Here is a 17,971-nt window from a genome sequence, read left to right as displayed (position 1 = left end):
CCCAGCACAGTGCAGTGATGTTGAAAGCAGAACTGGTTTAGTTCTGTAGTGCTTTGCACGTGAGCCATCTGTGGCTTTGCTGCGGAGGAGTCTTGGACTCTGCCAGACGATCCGTGGACGTTTATTGCCTTTGTATCTAAGCAGCACTTCCCGTACAGGTGACCAGCTCTGTCCTGCTCCGGGGGAGGGAGGAGACAGAAGGAAGAACAACGTGTGTATGGGGGAGGCAGGAACGGGAACTGCAGAGAAACAGTGGAAACTGCGTGGTCACAGATGGTAAAGCGAGAGGGTTCCTCATCCTGACTGGGCTGGAAGCGTGAGCAAACAAAATCACGCTGCTCGTGACATAGCAAGGGAAACAGATCGAGTGCTTGGGGAGAACACAGAGCTTGTCTGCCTGGATTCAGTGCTGGAGGAGTTGAGAAAATAAAATGGAGGAGGAAAAATGAGGGCTAAAACGCACATAATGGGTTTTCCCTGGTTAACCTCTCCCAGCTGCACGCAGTTGGAATTCATGTTAGAGGTTCCTTGCTTTGTAGCCTGTAACTTAGCTCTGTCTGAGGCGGTTCCCTGTTAGGGCTGATGTCTGTCTGTCATTTTTCTGTTGGCTGTCAGAGGATTTGAGATGAGGCACAGCAGTGCAAGGTGTTGTGGCAGTGCTGGGCTCTGAGCAGCGGCTCTGCAGTGCCCCAGGAAGCAGCTCTTTGTTGGCTTTCTGACCTACTGCTTCTCTGCAGCTCTGTTCACCTGTCTGTTTTCTCCCTTCCAGAATGAAGAGAAGAGGAACCTTTCCCTTGGGGGCCATGTTGGCTTTGACAGCCTCCCGGATCAGCTGGTCAGCAAGTCTGTCACGCAGGGCTTCAGCTTCAACATCCTCTGTGTGGGTGAGCACAGTCCTGCAAGCAGTTGGGGGTGGAACGGGCGGTGATGGGGTTGGGACTGTGTTTCCCTATGAGTCCTGCTGGGAAACAGCCCCAGCTGTGACCTTGAGCACGTCAGGGATGCCTGGCTTTGAAAGAACAGCAGCCCATTTCCCACAAAAAGAGCAACAAAAAAGCAACGTTCCATCCCTCCCTACAAGACAGCACCCAGCCTCCTCACCCTCCTGCTTGGGGTTGAGTGAATCCAATCTCAGAAATGTGATCATCTCTGAGCTGCAAAAAGGGATGGGGGGAACAGTTTTTGTAGATTGTGAAGTGTGCATCTTGAGGACTGTGAGCAGCTGCAAGGGGTAGACTTAAAAATAACCTCATTATGCTCTTGTTCTTTTAGTTTTGGTATTTCTGTCATTTATCGGGTCGTGCTGGCTAGAGTGCTAGAATTGAACTGCTTCCAATGATGAGAGCCTTCCTAGAAGCCCAGAGAGAGGGAGTAGAAGTAGTGGAAGTGATGGACTGCCTGCAGAGCAAGTAGGGCATGGAGGGCTGTTTCCTTGGAAATTTGTCTGTGCTCTCCTGGCCAATAGAGCTGTGTTTTGTGAATGAGGAGTTCAAATAGAGCCCCTTGTGGGTCAGTCTGGAAAAGATCAGTCTCATACATTTACCTGCAGCAGCACTTCAAAGCCATTTCACAGAAAGCCGTGAGCCAAATACTCTGGGCTGGAGCTGGGTTTGTCATGCATTCCAGGTATTCTTCTACAGCTGCTGGAAATGGGGCTTACAGATGGGAAACTTCTGCTCATCTGGCCTCTACTTGTTCTCCAAGAACTTCTTCGTCCCTGCTGAGTTTCTCAGTCATCCCCATTTGCCTCCAAAAGCACTCCCCTGTGCATCTCAGGGGTTCAACCCAGCAGAAATATTTCTGCTGTTAGAAAGATGAAGACACCCTACTTTAGTCTTCCAGCGCCATGCTCTGCTGAAGTGGATAGTGAAAATTCACTGTGGAACAAGGCCTCTAATAACACTGTCCTGCTTTGGCTTTCGTGTTGCAGATGCTCATGCAGCATTTTTTGTATTGTTTTCACAGTGTTTTCTGATAAACTTGGTTCTTTGTTCAACTCCTTGGCTGGTCTGGTATAAAGAATCATGGGACAACAGGGCAGCCTTGAGAGAAACAGAAATTATAAGGAGAAACTCCAGTAATCAGAAGTCATATGAGGTGAAACCAGCTGAGTTGCAGACACCATCTCTGGGCTGGGTTGCAACATCTCCTTGTGCAGCTGGAGCTCTTCCGAGCACAGCAGCGCCTCCTGCTCCACCAGACAGCTGTAGCTATCTGTACAGGTTATCTGTATGCATGGATTCTCATACCTGTGTTGTTATTTCCTCCAGTTCAGCTGATGTTGTCTGTTGCACGGGTGTCACCAAGCAGAAATGTGCTGTCTGTGATACGTCTGTGCAGAACGGCACTGTGCTGGACAGCCTGCATGTACCAAGGCAGATCTCACTGAGCGCTTGTGTGGAGCTTCCTTTGTGCTCAAAATGAGGAAGAATTCCACCTGCTGCTCCCTGATGTGTTTCTTTAGCTAGCTTCCCACCAAAAAAGGCTGTTTTTCTGCCTGCGGCTTGCAGGCTGTGTGATAAAATCAGTGTGTACACTGCCTTCTGGTTTGAATGTGCAGCAATGCTTTTCCCTGGGTGATCCAATCCACATTGTCTCTGAACTTTATCATCTGACAGGGCCCAGATTTCCCCTGGCAGAAAAGTGAGCAGGCAGCAGCACAGCCCCAGCACTGCCAGCTAAAGGCAGAGCTGTGCCTTCAGAGGAGAGAGCTGCAGAGCTGGTTTTGGTGCAGCTGCTGCGTGGATGGAGGGAAAAAAGATTACAGCAGAATGGGCTTTAGTCCTTTGACACACTAACTGTGCACGTGGGACCCCAACACTAGGGGTGTGCAAGAGGGACAGGCTGATGTAAGGCGTCCAGACCAAAGTTGAGCTGCATGGAGAAATCACAAAACTTCCATCTCAACTTTTTCTGCTGTGGAAGGAGATTTTTAGTCCGATAGCAAGTGGTCCCTGCAGATCTGTTTGCCTGTTTCTCTGCGCTGAAGTAGGCACTCTGATTTCCTTCCATATATATCTCTAAATGGGACAAGTCCTCAAGAGACTCCAATGATGAGACAGAGAAAGCAATTAAAAAGCCTGCTAGGGTTAGAAATCCCACAGAAGGGAGTGAGAGGAAACCTCTGTCAGACTTACCTGCCCTTCTGCAGTACAGCAGGACCCATTGCTCTGCACTGAGTGCACTGTATGTCCTGGGCTGCTGCTGTGTTTGGGATTGGCAACACCTGAGCCAGACCATTCTTGCCAATAGGAACAGCTGAGTTTTACTCCATCTCAGTTGAAGGCTCAAAAACACTGTACTAAAACTCTTCTTCTCGGCTTCTCTGGTACAGGTCCCAAGCAAAGTCAGCATTGATGAAGGGGGAAAAATGCATTCTATATTTGCTGAATTTGCTATATTCTATTTGCTGAATGTCCCCTGCTGGGAGGATGAGCTCCATGCTGGCGCAGGAAGCCTTCAAGGATGCTTTGTGACAATTATGTCTGGCCACAAAAAATTTGTAGCAACCTTTCACGTTATAATTTAGTTCTGCTCTATAATTAATACCCTTTGAAGTGATAAATTCATGCTGCAGTGAACTGATGACTTCTCGTTCCTAGGTGAGACCGGCATTGGGAAATCCACACTAATGAACACACTCTTCAATACCACGTTTGAGACCGAAGAAGCCAGCCACTATGAGAACGCGGTTCGCTTGCGGCCACGGACCTACGACCTGCAGGAGAGCAACGTGCACCTGAAGCTGACCATCGTGGACGCGGTTGGGTTCGGGGATCAGATAAATAAAGATGAAAGGCAGGTCTCGTGCCATCTGCTCGGCTCTTGCAGGCTCCTCTCCGACGTTTTGACACAAGCTGCCCATCGTCCTGCTTGCAGTCCTGCAGGGGTGGTGCCCACGTTTCTGTTAATGCAGAAGCTCCCTGCAGTGCCTCTGGTTTTGGGGACTGGATGCAGGGGGAGCTGGGCAAGGAACCAAAAAGAGATGGGAAAGGTCACATGAGGTCTTTCCTGAGGAATGCGAGCAGTGAACAAGCTGTCCTCAGCACGGGGTTGGGAATTAGCTGCTCTGGCTGTGATTGGTTTCTCTGGGCCTGTCTCATGTAATTACATCTTGTTCAAGCCCCAGGTAGAGGCTTTCTGGGACTCCAAGGTCTCTCCTTGTCATCTGGCGTTGCTGCAGCCAGATGGCTCAGCCCTGCAATCTCTGCACTGTGATCTGTGGAGGTGGTTATCTTCCATGCTCCACTGTCATTAGGCTTTGCAGCGCAGCCTCGGGAGGTTCCAGAAACCTTTGGATTAAAAGGTCTGAGCGTAAAGGCCACGCTTTTCCCTTGTAAGGATAAATTACTTCGGTCTTAATCAGTATCATGATATATCTAGGAGAATTCCTTAAGCCTTCAAGCTGTGTGATTTTGATCTCCAGTCTTTGGGTTGCTAATGGTATGGTTTTAGTTACAGGCCGATAGTTGAGTACATTGATACGCAGTTTGAAAATTACTTGCAAGAGGAGCTGAAAATCCGCCGTTCTCTGTTCAACTATCATGACACGAGGATCCACGTCTGCCTGTACTTCATCACCCCCACTGGGCACTCCCTCAAGTCCTTGGACCTGGTGACAATGAAGAAGCTGGACAGCAAGGTAAAAGGTTGGAGGCTGTTGTCCCCTTCTGGAAGGGGTGATACTTGTGCTAATATTGCCATGAGGAAGGCTCTGTTCCTTCTGTGTACCAGTGCTGGACACTTCTGCACCTTAGCTGAGCACTTTTTAGGGGTTGGGTAGAACTTGGTCTGCCTTGGTGGTTGATGAGGTCTTGTGCTGCTTTCCTGAAAAACAGCAGGTGACAAAAGAGCAAGTGGAGAGTTATCCAGATTTGTTCATTTTTATGACAGCCATCGACTGCATCTCTGTCAGCTCTTCTTTAAGAGTGCAGGTGAGGATCATTTGAGATCCTGCAGTTCCTGTGGCAGAGCCCCCTGTGCTACACTGGCCAGCAGGGAGAGGGACTGAGTGCAACCAAGGAGTGAACTTCACAAGAGAGGGGCTGGTGCAGAGGAGGCGAGGGCTGAAGAGAAGCGCTGTCTGTGCCCAATGGTGTGCATGAGCTGCACTGCTGGCAGAGCTGGGCAGTCTGCATAAGCGTTCACAGTGCCTTACGACAGTGTAAATATGATAAGAAACTCACAGGATCATAGGAAATCTAGAAGTGGGTCACGAGAGGGTCCGACTGGGGGCTGTTTGTTTGCACACGAGCAATTGCTGCCTTAGGGAACAGTGGGTTAACCGGCCAACCAGTGATATTCTTGCAGCTCAGAGGAATTTTCTGGCACACTTTTTTGTTCTAACTGGCTTCTAGGGAGCTGCAGGGATGCTTCAAGGGTCACTAATGACAGCAGCATCTCTTCCTATCTTTGCAAGAATTTCCTGCCTTTAAGAGCAGTCATTAAGCAGCAAGGTGGCCCCTCTCAGATGGCAGATGCTAATCCACTTATGCAGAGGGCAAATGAGGCAACTGGGACCCTGCAGTAACCTGGGGTTGCCCTGAATTGTATGAAGGGAACATGCTCTTCTCTGGCTGTTGATCACATGCAGCGCTATTGGACTTTCCTGGTGGGCACAGCTCCCTTGGCAGTCCCTGCTGCTCGTCCTCACCACCCAGGGCAGCTGCCCTACTTTTCCTTGGCCCTGCTCCACAGTAGGCACTGGCTTCCCGTTACAGTGGCCTGCTGGTAACCATGGGGGCTGCTACGCTGACTTCATCAAGAATCTGAAAACTTTCCCTTAATAAACTCTGTCTCTTGGTGTTGTGCCAGCATGACATGTTACCAGAAATATGTTTGGAAGAAAGCAGTTGCACAATTCCCCTTGGTGCTGGTGGTCCCACAAAGCCTTTTTCTGCCTTTGGTTCTGCATTCCCTCCTTTTCACATCTCCCTGTGGCTGCTTTTAATGTGGTCCTTGCATAGTACCAAAATAAATCCTTTGTGCTTGTGCAAAGATGGGAACTTTGTGTGCACACAAGCTTTTTATATTCCTAATGTTCCACTTCAGTGGTCATCTCTGAAGTCACGTTATCCATTTGCTCTCATCTCCCTGCTTACCATGGTAAGAACTTCTTGACTTTCATGGCATGTTGGCCTTGCACAGGTGCATACAAAATAACAATAAGCAAATAGAGACCACTGGTCTTTTGTGCATGTCAGGGCTGTGTGTTGCATTAATCCATCAGTGTCATCCCGGGGCTTTGAGATGCGTTCCAGACATCCCCTAAAATACTGACAGTGCTGTGCCCCTTGCCAGTGCACCTGAACTGTTTGCTCTTAGAGGCCAGCACATGTGCAGGGTGGAGCTGGGTGTAAGCAAACCCCAGACAGCTTTGTTTCTGCTCTGGAGCAGTAACAGCAGTGCTTTCTGTGTTGGAGCAGAGAGGCGAGGCACGCTGACTCACATCCACGGTGGTGTGAGCAACCTGAACCTGCTTTCTTGGGGAGCTTTGCATGGCTGGGGCCTTTGTTTTGCAGTGGAAGAGTGGGGCACACGGAGGCAAAAGGTACAGCAGAGGCATTGCTTTGCAGCATGGTGTGCTGGCTCACCTTTTGAGACTGGTTTAACAACGATTGCACAGGACCCTGTTTCAGTTACACCTTTGCTCTAGCACGCCAGCGGCATGGCAGCAGGTGTTGGGCAAGCTGCTGAATCTGTCATGATTTCAATAATGCATCTTGCTTCGAGCTTACAAAATCCCTTCTGGGCAAAGCTGTTCTGTAAACAGAATCTTCCATTGTACTGTAACACAATATTCGATTGGCTGAGCTCATGGCCAGCTGTTGTCTGCGGTATTGAATTACATCCAGAGAACTGGAAGTATCTTCAGCATGGTTTGAGGTAGATGGAGCTGGCTGGTTGCTACATAGGAAGCAGGTACACCCTGGCAGGGATGGGCTTCCCTATGTATTTTCCAATTACAGCCCTACCCTGAAAAGCGATGGCATAACAGTGTGCTGCCCTGGACACCCCTCAGCTGCCTGTTTGCTGTCCCTGGATGGTTTCCATTTCTGTGTGTTGTTATGAGCTGTGGCTAATTGCCCTTCGTGAGCTGACATGTCCTGGGTGGTTCACCAGCCAGCAATGATGCTCCAGGCCACTTTGTGCATCTACTGCTTGGTTTCCAAGGCAGGATTTCGCTGTTGGTTTAGTTGGGACTTGCGTGTCGCAACCCTCCGGCCAGGGGGGGGGGGGAAACCCAATTGCATTTTGTATTTCACAGAGTAAAAATGCATATGGTCATACTATATTAGGGAAAAAATATTTTCTCTCATCGTTCTTATTTGGTTACGTTCTTGAAAGTTTTATTTTTGGAGATGAGGAATGGCTCTGTGGTCAGAGAGATGTGAGAAGGAGGTGATGTGTGCCTGTGAGGTCGCTTTCTCATCTGAAACACGCTTCCTCTGCTCAAAGATTCCGTCTGCAGCAAAGACTGTGAGCACCTGCACTGGTTTTCATGCAGCTTCTGCATGCCTGTCTGATTCAGCTGGCTGACATTCCAATAATTAACTTATTGATTTTGATATTAGATTTTTAAATGGAGGATAGCATCCTTCCACCAGGAGATATGAGGACGTTGCTCTGGGGTTTTGCCTGCAACCCACGGTGATCCAGCTTGTGGCTCCCTAGATGTGCGTGAAATCAACACCCAGTAATTTTGTGCTTACATATAAAATTAATAAACTTGTGAGGGAAGAAGAGGGAAGGAGAGAAACACTCCAGTGCCCTGGAAGTCACAGCAGCCCTGGGAAGGTGGACTTGAGCTGGAAGGAGGTGGTGCAGTCAGTATGGCTTTAGTCCTGGTAGGTTCCTGCTGGTTCCCTTCTTACTGAAGGGCAGCTGCACATATTTGTGTCAGGAAGAGATGGAATGATCCAGGACAAATGTAGCTGAAAAAAATCAGAGCCTACTGAGGTTCTTTTGCTGTTAATTAATTGTTGGCATTTGTGTTGGTGTTGGCTATTGATTACTGAAAATGCAGCAGCTTGCAGAGCCCTTTTGGGTTTTGAACACAGTGATGGACTTCCCTTTTTGGAGCTTGGTTAGAAGGGACTTGACCCATCCTTGGGTTACAGCTTTTCTGAGTTGTGCCTGCTGCTGGGAAGGACACACCGAGCTGCAAGCAGGGCTGAGCTGGTGCCTCGTGGGAGGAGAGGGGGCAATGAGTTAGGCCAGCTGAGAACAGACTGAAATCGCCTCTGGTGCTCATTTATCAGCATGCCAGGCTGCAAACACTGCAGAGCACAAAGCCCTGCGTGTGGCCGTGTCTTTCTGCTCCTGCATGGGAGCTGATGAGCCCCGAGCCGAGCCTGCTGTGTGCGATGTGGTAGCAGGTCAGTGAGGCACCAGCTGTGGGCATGGCCCCTTCACCTTTGTAATGGGGACATCTTCCTGCTGAGGAGTGGAGTGGGGCCAGCAGACCTGGTTCTCTGTGCTTTTCAGGTCTTTGGTAAATGAGGCCAGAGCAGTAGCTGGGGAGAAAGTAAGGATTTCATCTTCTTGTGCCCTGTTCCCAGGCAGGTATCTGAACTGTTAACACAGCTGCTGACTCCAGGGCATCCTGAAACTGTGCCCAAAGGAGAATGTGGGCCTCCTCCTGTCCAGCTGCAGGCGTGATGTGGGCAGGAAATAGTTTGGGGGCAGCCAGCAAGTTAAGGAGATTTTCTTTTGGAACAAGGAAAAACGTTTATATTTAGTGAGAGCTAAACCAGAGTGGGGAGGAAGGATGTAAGGAAAAGCACTGAGCTACAGACAGAACTGAAGCTGGATAGCAAGGCCATTGATTTTAGTGGGCACTCACTGGAGAACAGATGGCTGCTGTGGATTTCTGCAGGACAAAGAGCATTGGCTGTGGGGAAACGTTAAATGGCAAATCTCTCTTCTCATTTCATTTCTCTGCATTCCTGAGTTGTGCTGCGCTGAGTCTGGCTGCCATTCAGGCAGGCTCATGGTGCTGTTCAGGCTGGGTTTGCAGTGCTGTGCGTGGCTCCTGTGGGCTCAGCAGTGCTCTGATAGAGGCCCTGTGAGCGCTCCTGCCGCTGCTGGAAAGCACCTGTGGACTTCTTGCTCTTTCTGCTTGAGCACAGGAAGGTTTCACACCGTCTTGCTGCAGCGTTTCATCTTTGCACTTGTCTTCCAAAGCAGCTGTTCAGCACAGCCAGCACTGACGGGGTGATGGCTGCAGATGTGACAGTGATAATGGCTCTGTCTCTGCTGAAGCGTGTAGCAAAACACACAGGCAGGAGCAGAGGCTTTGATCTGCTGGTTGGGTGCATTTATTGCCGTTTGTCTGCAAGGCGTGTAGGCAAATGAGTGGAAAACTCTTCCCTCTGGTGTTCAGTGCTGCTGCATCTCGCAGGCACAACCTCAGCTCCCCCCACTGCCCAGCTCTGCTGCTCACCTCTGCTTCGTCCTTCCTTCTGCTCCAGGTGAACATTATCCCGATCATTGCCAAAGCAGACACCATCTCCAAGAGCGAGTTGCACAAGTTTAAGATAAAGATTATGAGTGAGCTGGTCAGCAACGGTGTGCAGATCTATCAGTTCCCCACGGACGACGAAGCAGTGGCTGAGATCAACTCTGTGATGAATGTGAGTAATGCTGCCAACTGCAGGCCTTCCAGAAGTTGTGACACATTGAACTGCTGTGCAAAAACTCGTCTGAAAGGCAAGTTTCCTTGGGATTGTCCAGATGCTAAATCTGTTTCAAAGTCGAGCTGTGGATCTGACAGATGCCTGAGGCTGTCGCATACAGAATTAATTAAAATGTGGCTCTTATTTAATATCTGCAGGCTCTCTGGAGATGCTCATCTCGGCTCTAGAATTGGATTTATTGGATTTCTGAAAAATACTTCCTTCAAAATTCATTTTATCTGTTTTTAGGTTGCTTATCATTTGAGGAGGGAAGAACTTCGAATAAGAAATTGACAGTTAAGATCTACGTTATCCTTCCACTTAAGGACACTAAGCAGAGAGAACCCAATTTGAAGAAGGAAAAACTGTTAGACTCCATTTTGTCTTATTTTAAACTCAAAGATCAAACTCAGATGTGGTGGAAGAATATGAAAAACTAATTTCAAGTTGAGGAATTTGGCTTTACTCCCAGCTCAGAGTTTTACCTTTTGTGGAATAGAGACAGCTGACGTGTTTTCGTGTTTGTTTGTTTGTTTCCTAAATAAAACATGTGGGAGGGATAAATGTGCTGCAGCCCTGAGCCCCGTGGGTGTACCACAGAGCAGTGTGCCTGGCCCTGGCTCCCTGCAGGGCTGTGCTTGTTGCCTTGAGTGCCCCATTCCTTGCAACCTTTGGTGCTTTGCAGCCTCAGAGAGCACGTGTTGCATCCTGCACGTGGCACAGCAGTTGTATGTGGGCACTGGAAGGGAACGGCCTGTGTGTGGATGTCTTTGCTTGTGTTTTCTGCGAGGCAGGGAGCTCCCTGCTCTTGGCACACAGAGAGATGGCAGCTGCGGGAGCAACCTGACAAATGGAGAGAGGCAGATCAGCAGTGATCCTGGAGTTCCCATAATATTTCCTCATTAAGTTCAGTCCAGCCAGCATTGCTAGTAAGCTGCTCTGCTATGGCAGAGGGGAAACTGCTCTGAGCGTTGGAGGTAGAGGGCTTCGGAGGAAAGGTTTTTGGATAGACCCTGGGTTGGGATGAAGGCAACCTGGAGGTTAGGCTGACCTCCGCAAGGTTGGCCCAAGGACTGAGCCCTGGAATCACTGAGGCTGGAAAAGACTTCTCAGATCCCCAACCCCACCATGCCCACTGACTGCGTCCCCCAGTGCCACATCCCCACAGTTATGAACACCCCCAGGCTGGTGATTCCTCGCTCCCTGGGCAGCTGTGCCAGTGCCGACTGCTCTTTGGAGAAGAAATTATTCCCAATACCCAACCTGAACTTCCCCATGTGCAGCTTGGGGCCATCCCCTCTTATGCTATTGCTGTTATCCAGGAACAGAGGCCAACCCCCTATTGCTACCACCTCCTTTCGGGGGTCGTAGGGAGTGATGAGGTCTCCCCTGAGCTGCCTCTTCTCCAGACTGAACCGTTCCAGTTCCCTCAGCTGCTCCCTACAGGATGTGTGCTCCAAACTCCTCACAGCTCCGTTGCCCTGAGTCTCTGCTGTCACTTCTGTTTCAGGCTCATCTGCCCTTTGCTGTGGTTGGCAGCACAGAGGAGGTGAAGGTGGGGAACAAGCTGGTGAGAGCTCGGCAGTACCCGTGGGGAGTGGTGCAAGGTAAGCTGCCACCTGTATGGACAGATGCATGCACCCTACAGCTCTGCCCTTCCCAGTGTGTGCAGGAAGGCGTGCTGTGCTGCATGGTGGGGATGTGTCCCATGCAGCATTGTGTGGGTTGGCCAATCTTGCCTTTGAATTCCCATAACCACCAGCATCTGAAATAAGTTGTCTGAGCAATGCTTGGACTCGCACCCATTCTGGCATGGTCAAAATGAATCACTGTATCCAAAGAACTTGGTTATCCCATGGGGGATGGCAGCTAGACATCCATGGGAGGGGAATCTCTGGAGTTGGGCTGAATGTGCATTAGTACTCCTCCCTCTCATGTGTGTTTTGCTGACTCCTCACTTGTTTTCAATCAGTTGAGAATGAAAGTCACTGTGACTTTGTGAAACTGCGAGAAATGCTGATCCGAGTCAACATGGAGGATCTTCGGGAGCAGACCCACACCCGCCACTACGAGCTGTACAGGAGGTGCAAACTGGAGGAGATGGGCTTCAAGGACACGGACCCAGACAGCCAGCCCTTCAGGTGAGGGCCTTCACATCTGCCATCGTGGTAGGGCACCAGCACCCCAAAGAAAAGCAGGGGTTTGTGGATGATATCTGCCACGCTGGGCTGGAAGATATGAGCCTTGCATTTGAACTTGTTCCCTTCCCTGCTTCTTTGTCCTTAATGAAGCAGGCAGGCATGCCTTTTCCTCATCCCTAAGTCACTGTTGTTCAGAAAGTCTAGATTCCGTTTGCTTTCTTACCCAGCCTGCAAGAAACATACGAGACCAAAAGAAAAGAATTCTTGGGTGAGCTCCAGAAGAAAGAGGAAGAAATGAGACAAATGTTTGTTAACAAAGTCAAGGAGACGGAGGCAGAGCTGAAGGAGAAGGAGAGAGAGGTGAGTGTGCCAGAAACCCCTGAGAGGAGCCCAAAATACACTCAGCCATAGGATCTGGTCTCAGCAGCACACAAATCCTGGAATGCATGAGCAGATGCTTAGTAGACCTTGCCAGCCAAAGCAACACACACACATGCACATATACACTCACACACACACCTTCCCCTGCTCAGGGAAGGGTGCACGGTCGTGTTTTCAGAGCAGCATCACTGGTTTAGGTGTTTCAGAAACAGAAGTCTTGCCCTTCCTGTGCCGTGCGTAGGAGACACGGCTGCTGCTTGGTGAGCAGGGGGCAGTGCAGAATGGTTTGGTGAGCATCGGGTTGGAGGTGCACGGTCACAGGGGTCGGTGGTGGGAGGCCATGGGCAGCTGCCGTGCTGCAAGGGGAAACAGATGGACCGTCTTCCAAGGAGTGAAGGGTCACATCATATCACAGAATGGCCTGGGTTGAAAAGGACCTCAAAGGTCAGGAATGTGGGATCCCACTGTGCCCTCGGTCCCTGAACTGAGATACGCGGGAGGTTCAGGGGGCGGGGGGTTATGGGGCTGGTGGTCGTGCCTGGTGCAGTGCTCACAGTGCCTGTCTGCTGCAGCTGCATGAGAAGTTTGAGCACCTGAAAAGGATACACCAGGAAGAGAAAAGGAAGGTGGAGGAAAAGAGGAGAGAGCTGGAGGAAGAGATGAACGCCTTCAACAGGCGGAAAGTCGCGGTGGAAACCTTGCAGTCCCAATCCTTGCAGGCTACCTCACAGCAGCCGCTGAAGAAGGACAAAGACAGGAAAAAGTAAGTGACCAAACTGGAGTGTCTCCTTTGCCTCTGGGAGGGGGCAAGTTCTCAGACTGCAGCGTTTTGAGAGATAAGGAAAAAAGGGTTTTGGAACCTAAATTTTACCCTTCAGGCTTTGTGTAAAGTGCAGGAGAGAAGGGGCCACCTGTGCCAAGGGAAGCCCTGCTGGCTGCAGGGTGGCTCCTCAGTTCTGGGCTGTTCTCTAAAGGCCTGGAGCCCTGCAGGGCACGCAGCCATGGGAGCACTTAGCTGCTGGATGCAGGAAGGGAGCTGAAAATTGCTGTACTGTCTCCCCAGCAGAGAGAAGCAGGGACAGCCTTGGCACAACTGTGATGTCCTGCAGGCATGGTGCCCCATCCTGCTCTGCTCTGTGGCTTTAGGGCCTCTTTTTGTGGAGTGCTGTTTATTTTTAGAGGTAGAGCTGTGAAAAGCGAAACAAAGCAGGTTAGAATGAAGAAACACAGAGAATTCATTAGGGCTCCATGTGATGCAGGACTCCAAGACAGAGTTCTGCTTATGCTGAATAACTGAGAAAGCCCTTTTCCCCTAAAGGTAGAATTCTTATCTAGCTGCAGGTTAATTGACATTGCTGAAGCCAGCAGGAGTATGGAGGAGGGACATGCAATATAATGCTCTCTCAGCTGCCTGGTTATAATGATAGAGAAAACAGGTTTATTTAAAGATTTATCTTTAAAAATAAAAATGGGGGTGGTGCTGTCCGGCCCCCAGCCATTTTGGTACCCAAGGAGCACTGTGCAGGAACAGGATGAGGCAAGCTGGCATGCAGGGCGCTCAGTTTGTCCCTCCAGCACTTACAGTTAATTTGCTGTCAGAGCTGCGTGTGGTCCCAGCAGGGCAGTGCAGTCACAGCCTGGTGAGAGGAAAGAGATGGCTGGGAAGTGATACCCTGGTTAGCTCCTGGCAGCAGAGTCGTGCTGGGGCTCTGAGCCATTTGTTTCTTCCTAGGAAGGTAACAGCATGTGTTATTTAACTTATTTGCTTGGAATGTAAGTATGTTGGTGTTAAAATGGGTCTCCAGACCTGTCAGCATGCTCTGTGTGCATCCAACCTCACACGCAGCGCCCAAAGCAGTTTGCAAAATGTTCTGCTGGAAGTAGGGTCGGTCATATTGAGTGACTTCCAATAGGAGTGAGGGGCTGAGAACAGGACCCAGGTCTGACCTGTGGCCATGAGCACTCCAAGCATGTGCTGCTCTTTGTGCTGCTTGGCGGAAATGCAGCAGCTTCCTGCCTGCAACAGAAATAGGCTTCCTGCTGTGCACAGCACACTGCAAGCACTGCTCCGCTCCCTGCCCGCCCCTGTGATGGGGCTGGGGGCAGTGGGGCTGCCAGGAGTGAGGGCACCCTGTCCCTGTCCCTGGGTTCTCTGCAGATCTGGGGCCCAGCTGTGGGACTGCACTGTTAGTGGGGATAGAGCTAAGAAGTTCAGGAGAGGAAGCCGTTTGGGATAGGAGATATATTGTTGATGAGTTTGCAGCCTGGTTCCAAATGTGGGCATCTGTGCTGCAGCACAGATACGTGTTATCCAGGATAACAATATTCATAGAATGGTTGGGTTGGAAGGGACTGTGAAGATCACAGAACCACAGAATTCTAGAATGCTTGGGTTGGAAGGGACCCCAAAGCCCTCACTCCCAGGCTGCGCTGGGCACCCACAGCCCTGGGCAGTGCTGCCAGTGCCTTGCTGCCCGAATTGTTAACTAATAATTGAGGACCAGGCTCCTCGCCAGTGCCTTGCCTTGCTGGTGCCCCCTTCCCAGACCCCCCTCCATCTGGCCACATGCTGGGAAGCAGCATGTCAGGGAGTGCAGCCCCAGCCCAGGAGTTGGGTTGATGCGACCACAGAACCTCACACACTGTGATGGGTGCATGCACTCCTTGGTGAGCAGCACTCATGTGCTTGCTGGTTTCCTTACTGGCGTGTTGCTCATCTGTGAACAGAGGCACATCCCAGTGCTGCTGGTGGGGCTGCTGGGACTGGGATTGTGGGCTCCAGGGTAGGAAGAGGCATTTTCAGTGCTTTTTATTATTATTATTTTTTTTCCTTTTATGGTTTGATTGATATATTTTTTTTAGGAAAGGTGGTTGAGCCTCTTGCCCCCTCTGGTACTTTAACCCAGGGTTTGAGTAGCATGAATAAGTGAGAAATGGAGACAGCAGAACTGCAGGTGGGGAGAGGAAACAAACGTGTTTGTGCTGAGATTCTCTGTGCACACACAGCTGAACAGATGGTGCTTTGTGGTGTGTTGTTCATGGCAGCCTTGGTGTGATGCCAGAGCACTGCTTGGCCTTCCCTCTCTTTCTTTCTTTTCTTTTGTTAATCATTTCACTACATTTTGCTTTTGCTTAATTTTCCTAATTTTAATTCATGCTTTTTTTTTATGCTTTGTTTCTTTCAGTTAATCACACACAGACTTTCAGGCCAAGAGTGGACTTGGTGCTTTCATGTGTTTAAGTTGCTTGAGTTCCCCACCCCGTGACCCTTCTCATAACATTGTGTGCATGGACCAAAGCGAAAGAGACCACGAGCATCTCCAGTGGTTGCTGTGTCACGACTTGCTGTGATCTGTGCTGTGTTTGAGGACGTAACCTTACTGTGTAAATGCTTCTAAACAACATCAACTCATCCCCAAAGTGAGACATCCTGTCCTAAGCCCAGCAGCTGTGTGTCAGGTGTCCGCAGCAGTTGGCCTGAGCTCCCCTTACCCAGCAGCTGAATGCTTACTCCCTAGATTTCGTTTGTCATTGGTTATGGGGACTGTTCGAGCCATCGCTCCACTGTTTCTCTCCCTCTGAAGGTGCTCAGATGGGAGGAGTGGTGTGAAGGATGCCGAAACGTTTATTTTTCTAACAAAATCCTGGATCTGAATAAGTTTAGAACAGGGGCAAAGCCCAGAGCTCAGAACCTCCGCCCTGGGAACCTTGGTCCGAGTCACCCCTGTTCCCCTAATTATATATTTTAATCCTGAATTTCTCTATAAACATATTCTTCCTCATTTATAATATATATACATATATATATATATATAGAAAGAGAGAGTGGTTAATAAAACTCATGGGACAACGTTTTGAATTTTCTTTACCGCTGAAGTTAGAATTTTTACATATAAGGGTTTTCCATATGTGTGTGTTGTGTCCTGTGGAGCTACAGGAGCTGTGGCACTTCTCACTTAGCAGCACAATTCACTGCCCTGGAAAAGCTCTTGAAGCAGGCATCTTTCCTTTGTGGTTGTTAAAAGGGAAATAGCCGTAAGCACACACGTGCTGAGGAGATCCCTGGCCGTGAGCTGTGCTGCTTTTATGGCACTCTGCTCCATCTCACTGCTTTGTGATAGGCAGAACACAGCTGCACGGAGGCACACAGCAGTGTTCTCATGGAAAAAGGGTCGGACCCAATTCCATCAGACAGCAGATGGGACAGCTATTAAATGTCAGCCCTGCAGTGTCCTTGGAGTTGCAGCAAACACTGCTGTGGCTGAGTATTTGGTGGGAGCGTGTGCATTTCTGTTTAGGCATTAATGTTTGAGGATTTCTCTCATTATTTTTCCTTAAAGCCCCATCCTTATGCTGAGTTCTGGCTCCGAGGTGCAGGTCTGTGTGAAGGGCACGATGCTGGATGAGGCGTATCCCATTGAAGCAGCTCTTTCATTTTTCCTTAATATGTGGTCAGGTGTGAAACTGTTTTTGTACAGATGTTGTCCCTCTCTGTGGGTGCACTGCCAGTCCTGTTTGTGTGACTTGGTGTGAAAGAGCCTCTCACAGTGCCCTCTGGAATGGACCAATGCGGAGATGCACGCAGGCTGCATCAGCTGATGGCTGAGCACGGGGCTGCCCAGGCTGTGCTGCTGGGATGCATTTTGTAGGGTAGCCCTCGTACCAAGAGAGCCGATGTGGTTTTTATTAAGGGAACATACAAAGAACACAACCGATGGTTACATCCAGAACAGCTCCAGCTCACCATTGACTCAGTTTGCTCATGCAGCGAATCAGAGGCACAATTTTGATTATTGCTAATGAGAGAAGCTCTGGTGTGCTAATTGCCTGTGTGAGCAGAGCTGTGCTGGAGCTGTTCTGCTTCTCAGGGCCGATGCTCCCGAGGCCTGGAACAGAGCTCTGACCACACTGCAAACCTTGCCACGCTTTTCCACTCAGTGTTTTTTTCCTGATCTTGTGCTGCAGCCAATAAGATCTATGCAAATACTTTCTTTCTCCCCTGGCTCAGCAGAAATCATAAATCCTTTTTCCTCAGGATAAGAGATAGTTAGGGAAACGACGATAGCAACAGAGTGTAGGAGCCTGCTGACCCGTGGCACTGTGGAGAAATCCCAGCTTTCCCTGGAGAAGAGATCCAGAATGTACATAGTGATATGTTGATGATGATTCTGTATTCACTGACATTACTGTGATGGACGTCCCTTTCCTCGCAGCTGTCTGTTGACCTCAGGTCCATCTGCTCTTTGGGGCAGTCACCATCAGAGTCTCACAGCAGAGCTCATGTTTTGCTCTCTTGCACTCCAAGTGCGTGGTTTTCCCTTCTTGGCTGAGGCAGGATTTAAACACGTGGCCTGTAGAGCAGTTCTGCATCTTATTTTTATTTAACGAGTTGTGAATGCGTTGCGATGCTGATCTCAGTGCAGCCTGAACCTCCCCTCCTGCAAGCAGAGCCGTGGCAGGACCGCCCTCCAGGATGGGAGCCATTCAGTTGCACTTCTTTCAGCCATCTCATACATTTCTCTGTACCACGTTGGCATTAATGGGGAAAAAACTGTTATTGTTTAAACGTTGACCACCATCCTCACTGTGTGCTTCCTAAGCTAAGAGGTGCCTGTGGGGCTGTGAGCTCTGCAGTCTGCCTGCTCAGAGCAGGGAGGGGTGCACTCTGAGCACTGCAGCCATTTGCTTTGCCATTCCAAATGTGTTGGGTGATTTTGCCTTTCTTTCTTTTTTTTTTTTTTTTTTTTTTTGACTTTCAGTTCTTTCCGCTCA

General features: G+C 49.7%; 1 protein-coding gene across 2 annotated transcripts in view; it reads left to right on the top strand.

The window, feature by feature from the left end:
- Positions 1 to 17,971, top strand: part of SEPTIN8 (septin 8) — a 30,946-nt gene extending 12,975 nt beyond the window's left edge. Inside the window, exons 2-10 of one of the 2 annotated variants that reach the window (XM_042826144.1) lie at positions 770 to 884; positions 3,603 to 3,798; positions 4,462 to 4,642; positions 9,474 to 9,635; positions 11,188 to 11,284; positions 11,650 to 11,818; positions 12,046 to 12,178; positions 12,772 to 12,962; positions 15,385 to 17,971. In XM_042826144.1, the coding sequence (XP_042682078.1) occupies positions 770 to 884; positions 3,603 to 3,798; positions 4,462 to 4,642; positions 9,474 to 9,635; positions 11,188 to 11,284; positions 11,650 to 11,818; positions 12,046 to 12,178; positions 12,772 to 12,962; positions 15,385 to 15,388 (1,248 nt within the window). In that variant the 3' untranslated portion in view covers positions 15,389 to 17,971. Of the gene's footprint in view, positions 1 to 769; positions 885 to 3,602; positions 3,799 to 4,455; positions 4,643 to 9,473; positions 9,636 to 11,187; positions 11,285 to 11,649; positions 11,819 to 12,045; positions 12,179 to 12,771; positions 12,963 to 15,384 lie in introns of both variants that reach the window. The other variant, XM_042826143.1, reaches the window with a different exon arrangement.

The sequence above is a fragment of the Centrocercus urophasianus genome, unplaced genomic scaffold (assembly GCF_019232065.1).
Source record: "Centrocercus urophasianus isolate 14NV4802_14NV808 unplaced genomic scaffold, USGS_Curo_1.0 seq_26, whole genome shotgun sequence".
Lineage (NCBI taxonomy): Eukaryota > Metazoa > Chordata > Aves > Galliformes > Phasianidae > Centrocercus > Centrocercus urophasianus.
This window is presented reverse-complemented; position numbering and strand designations above follow the sequence as displayed.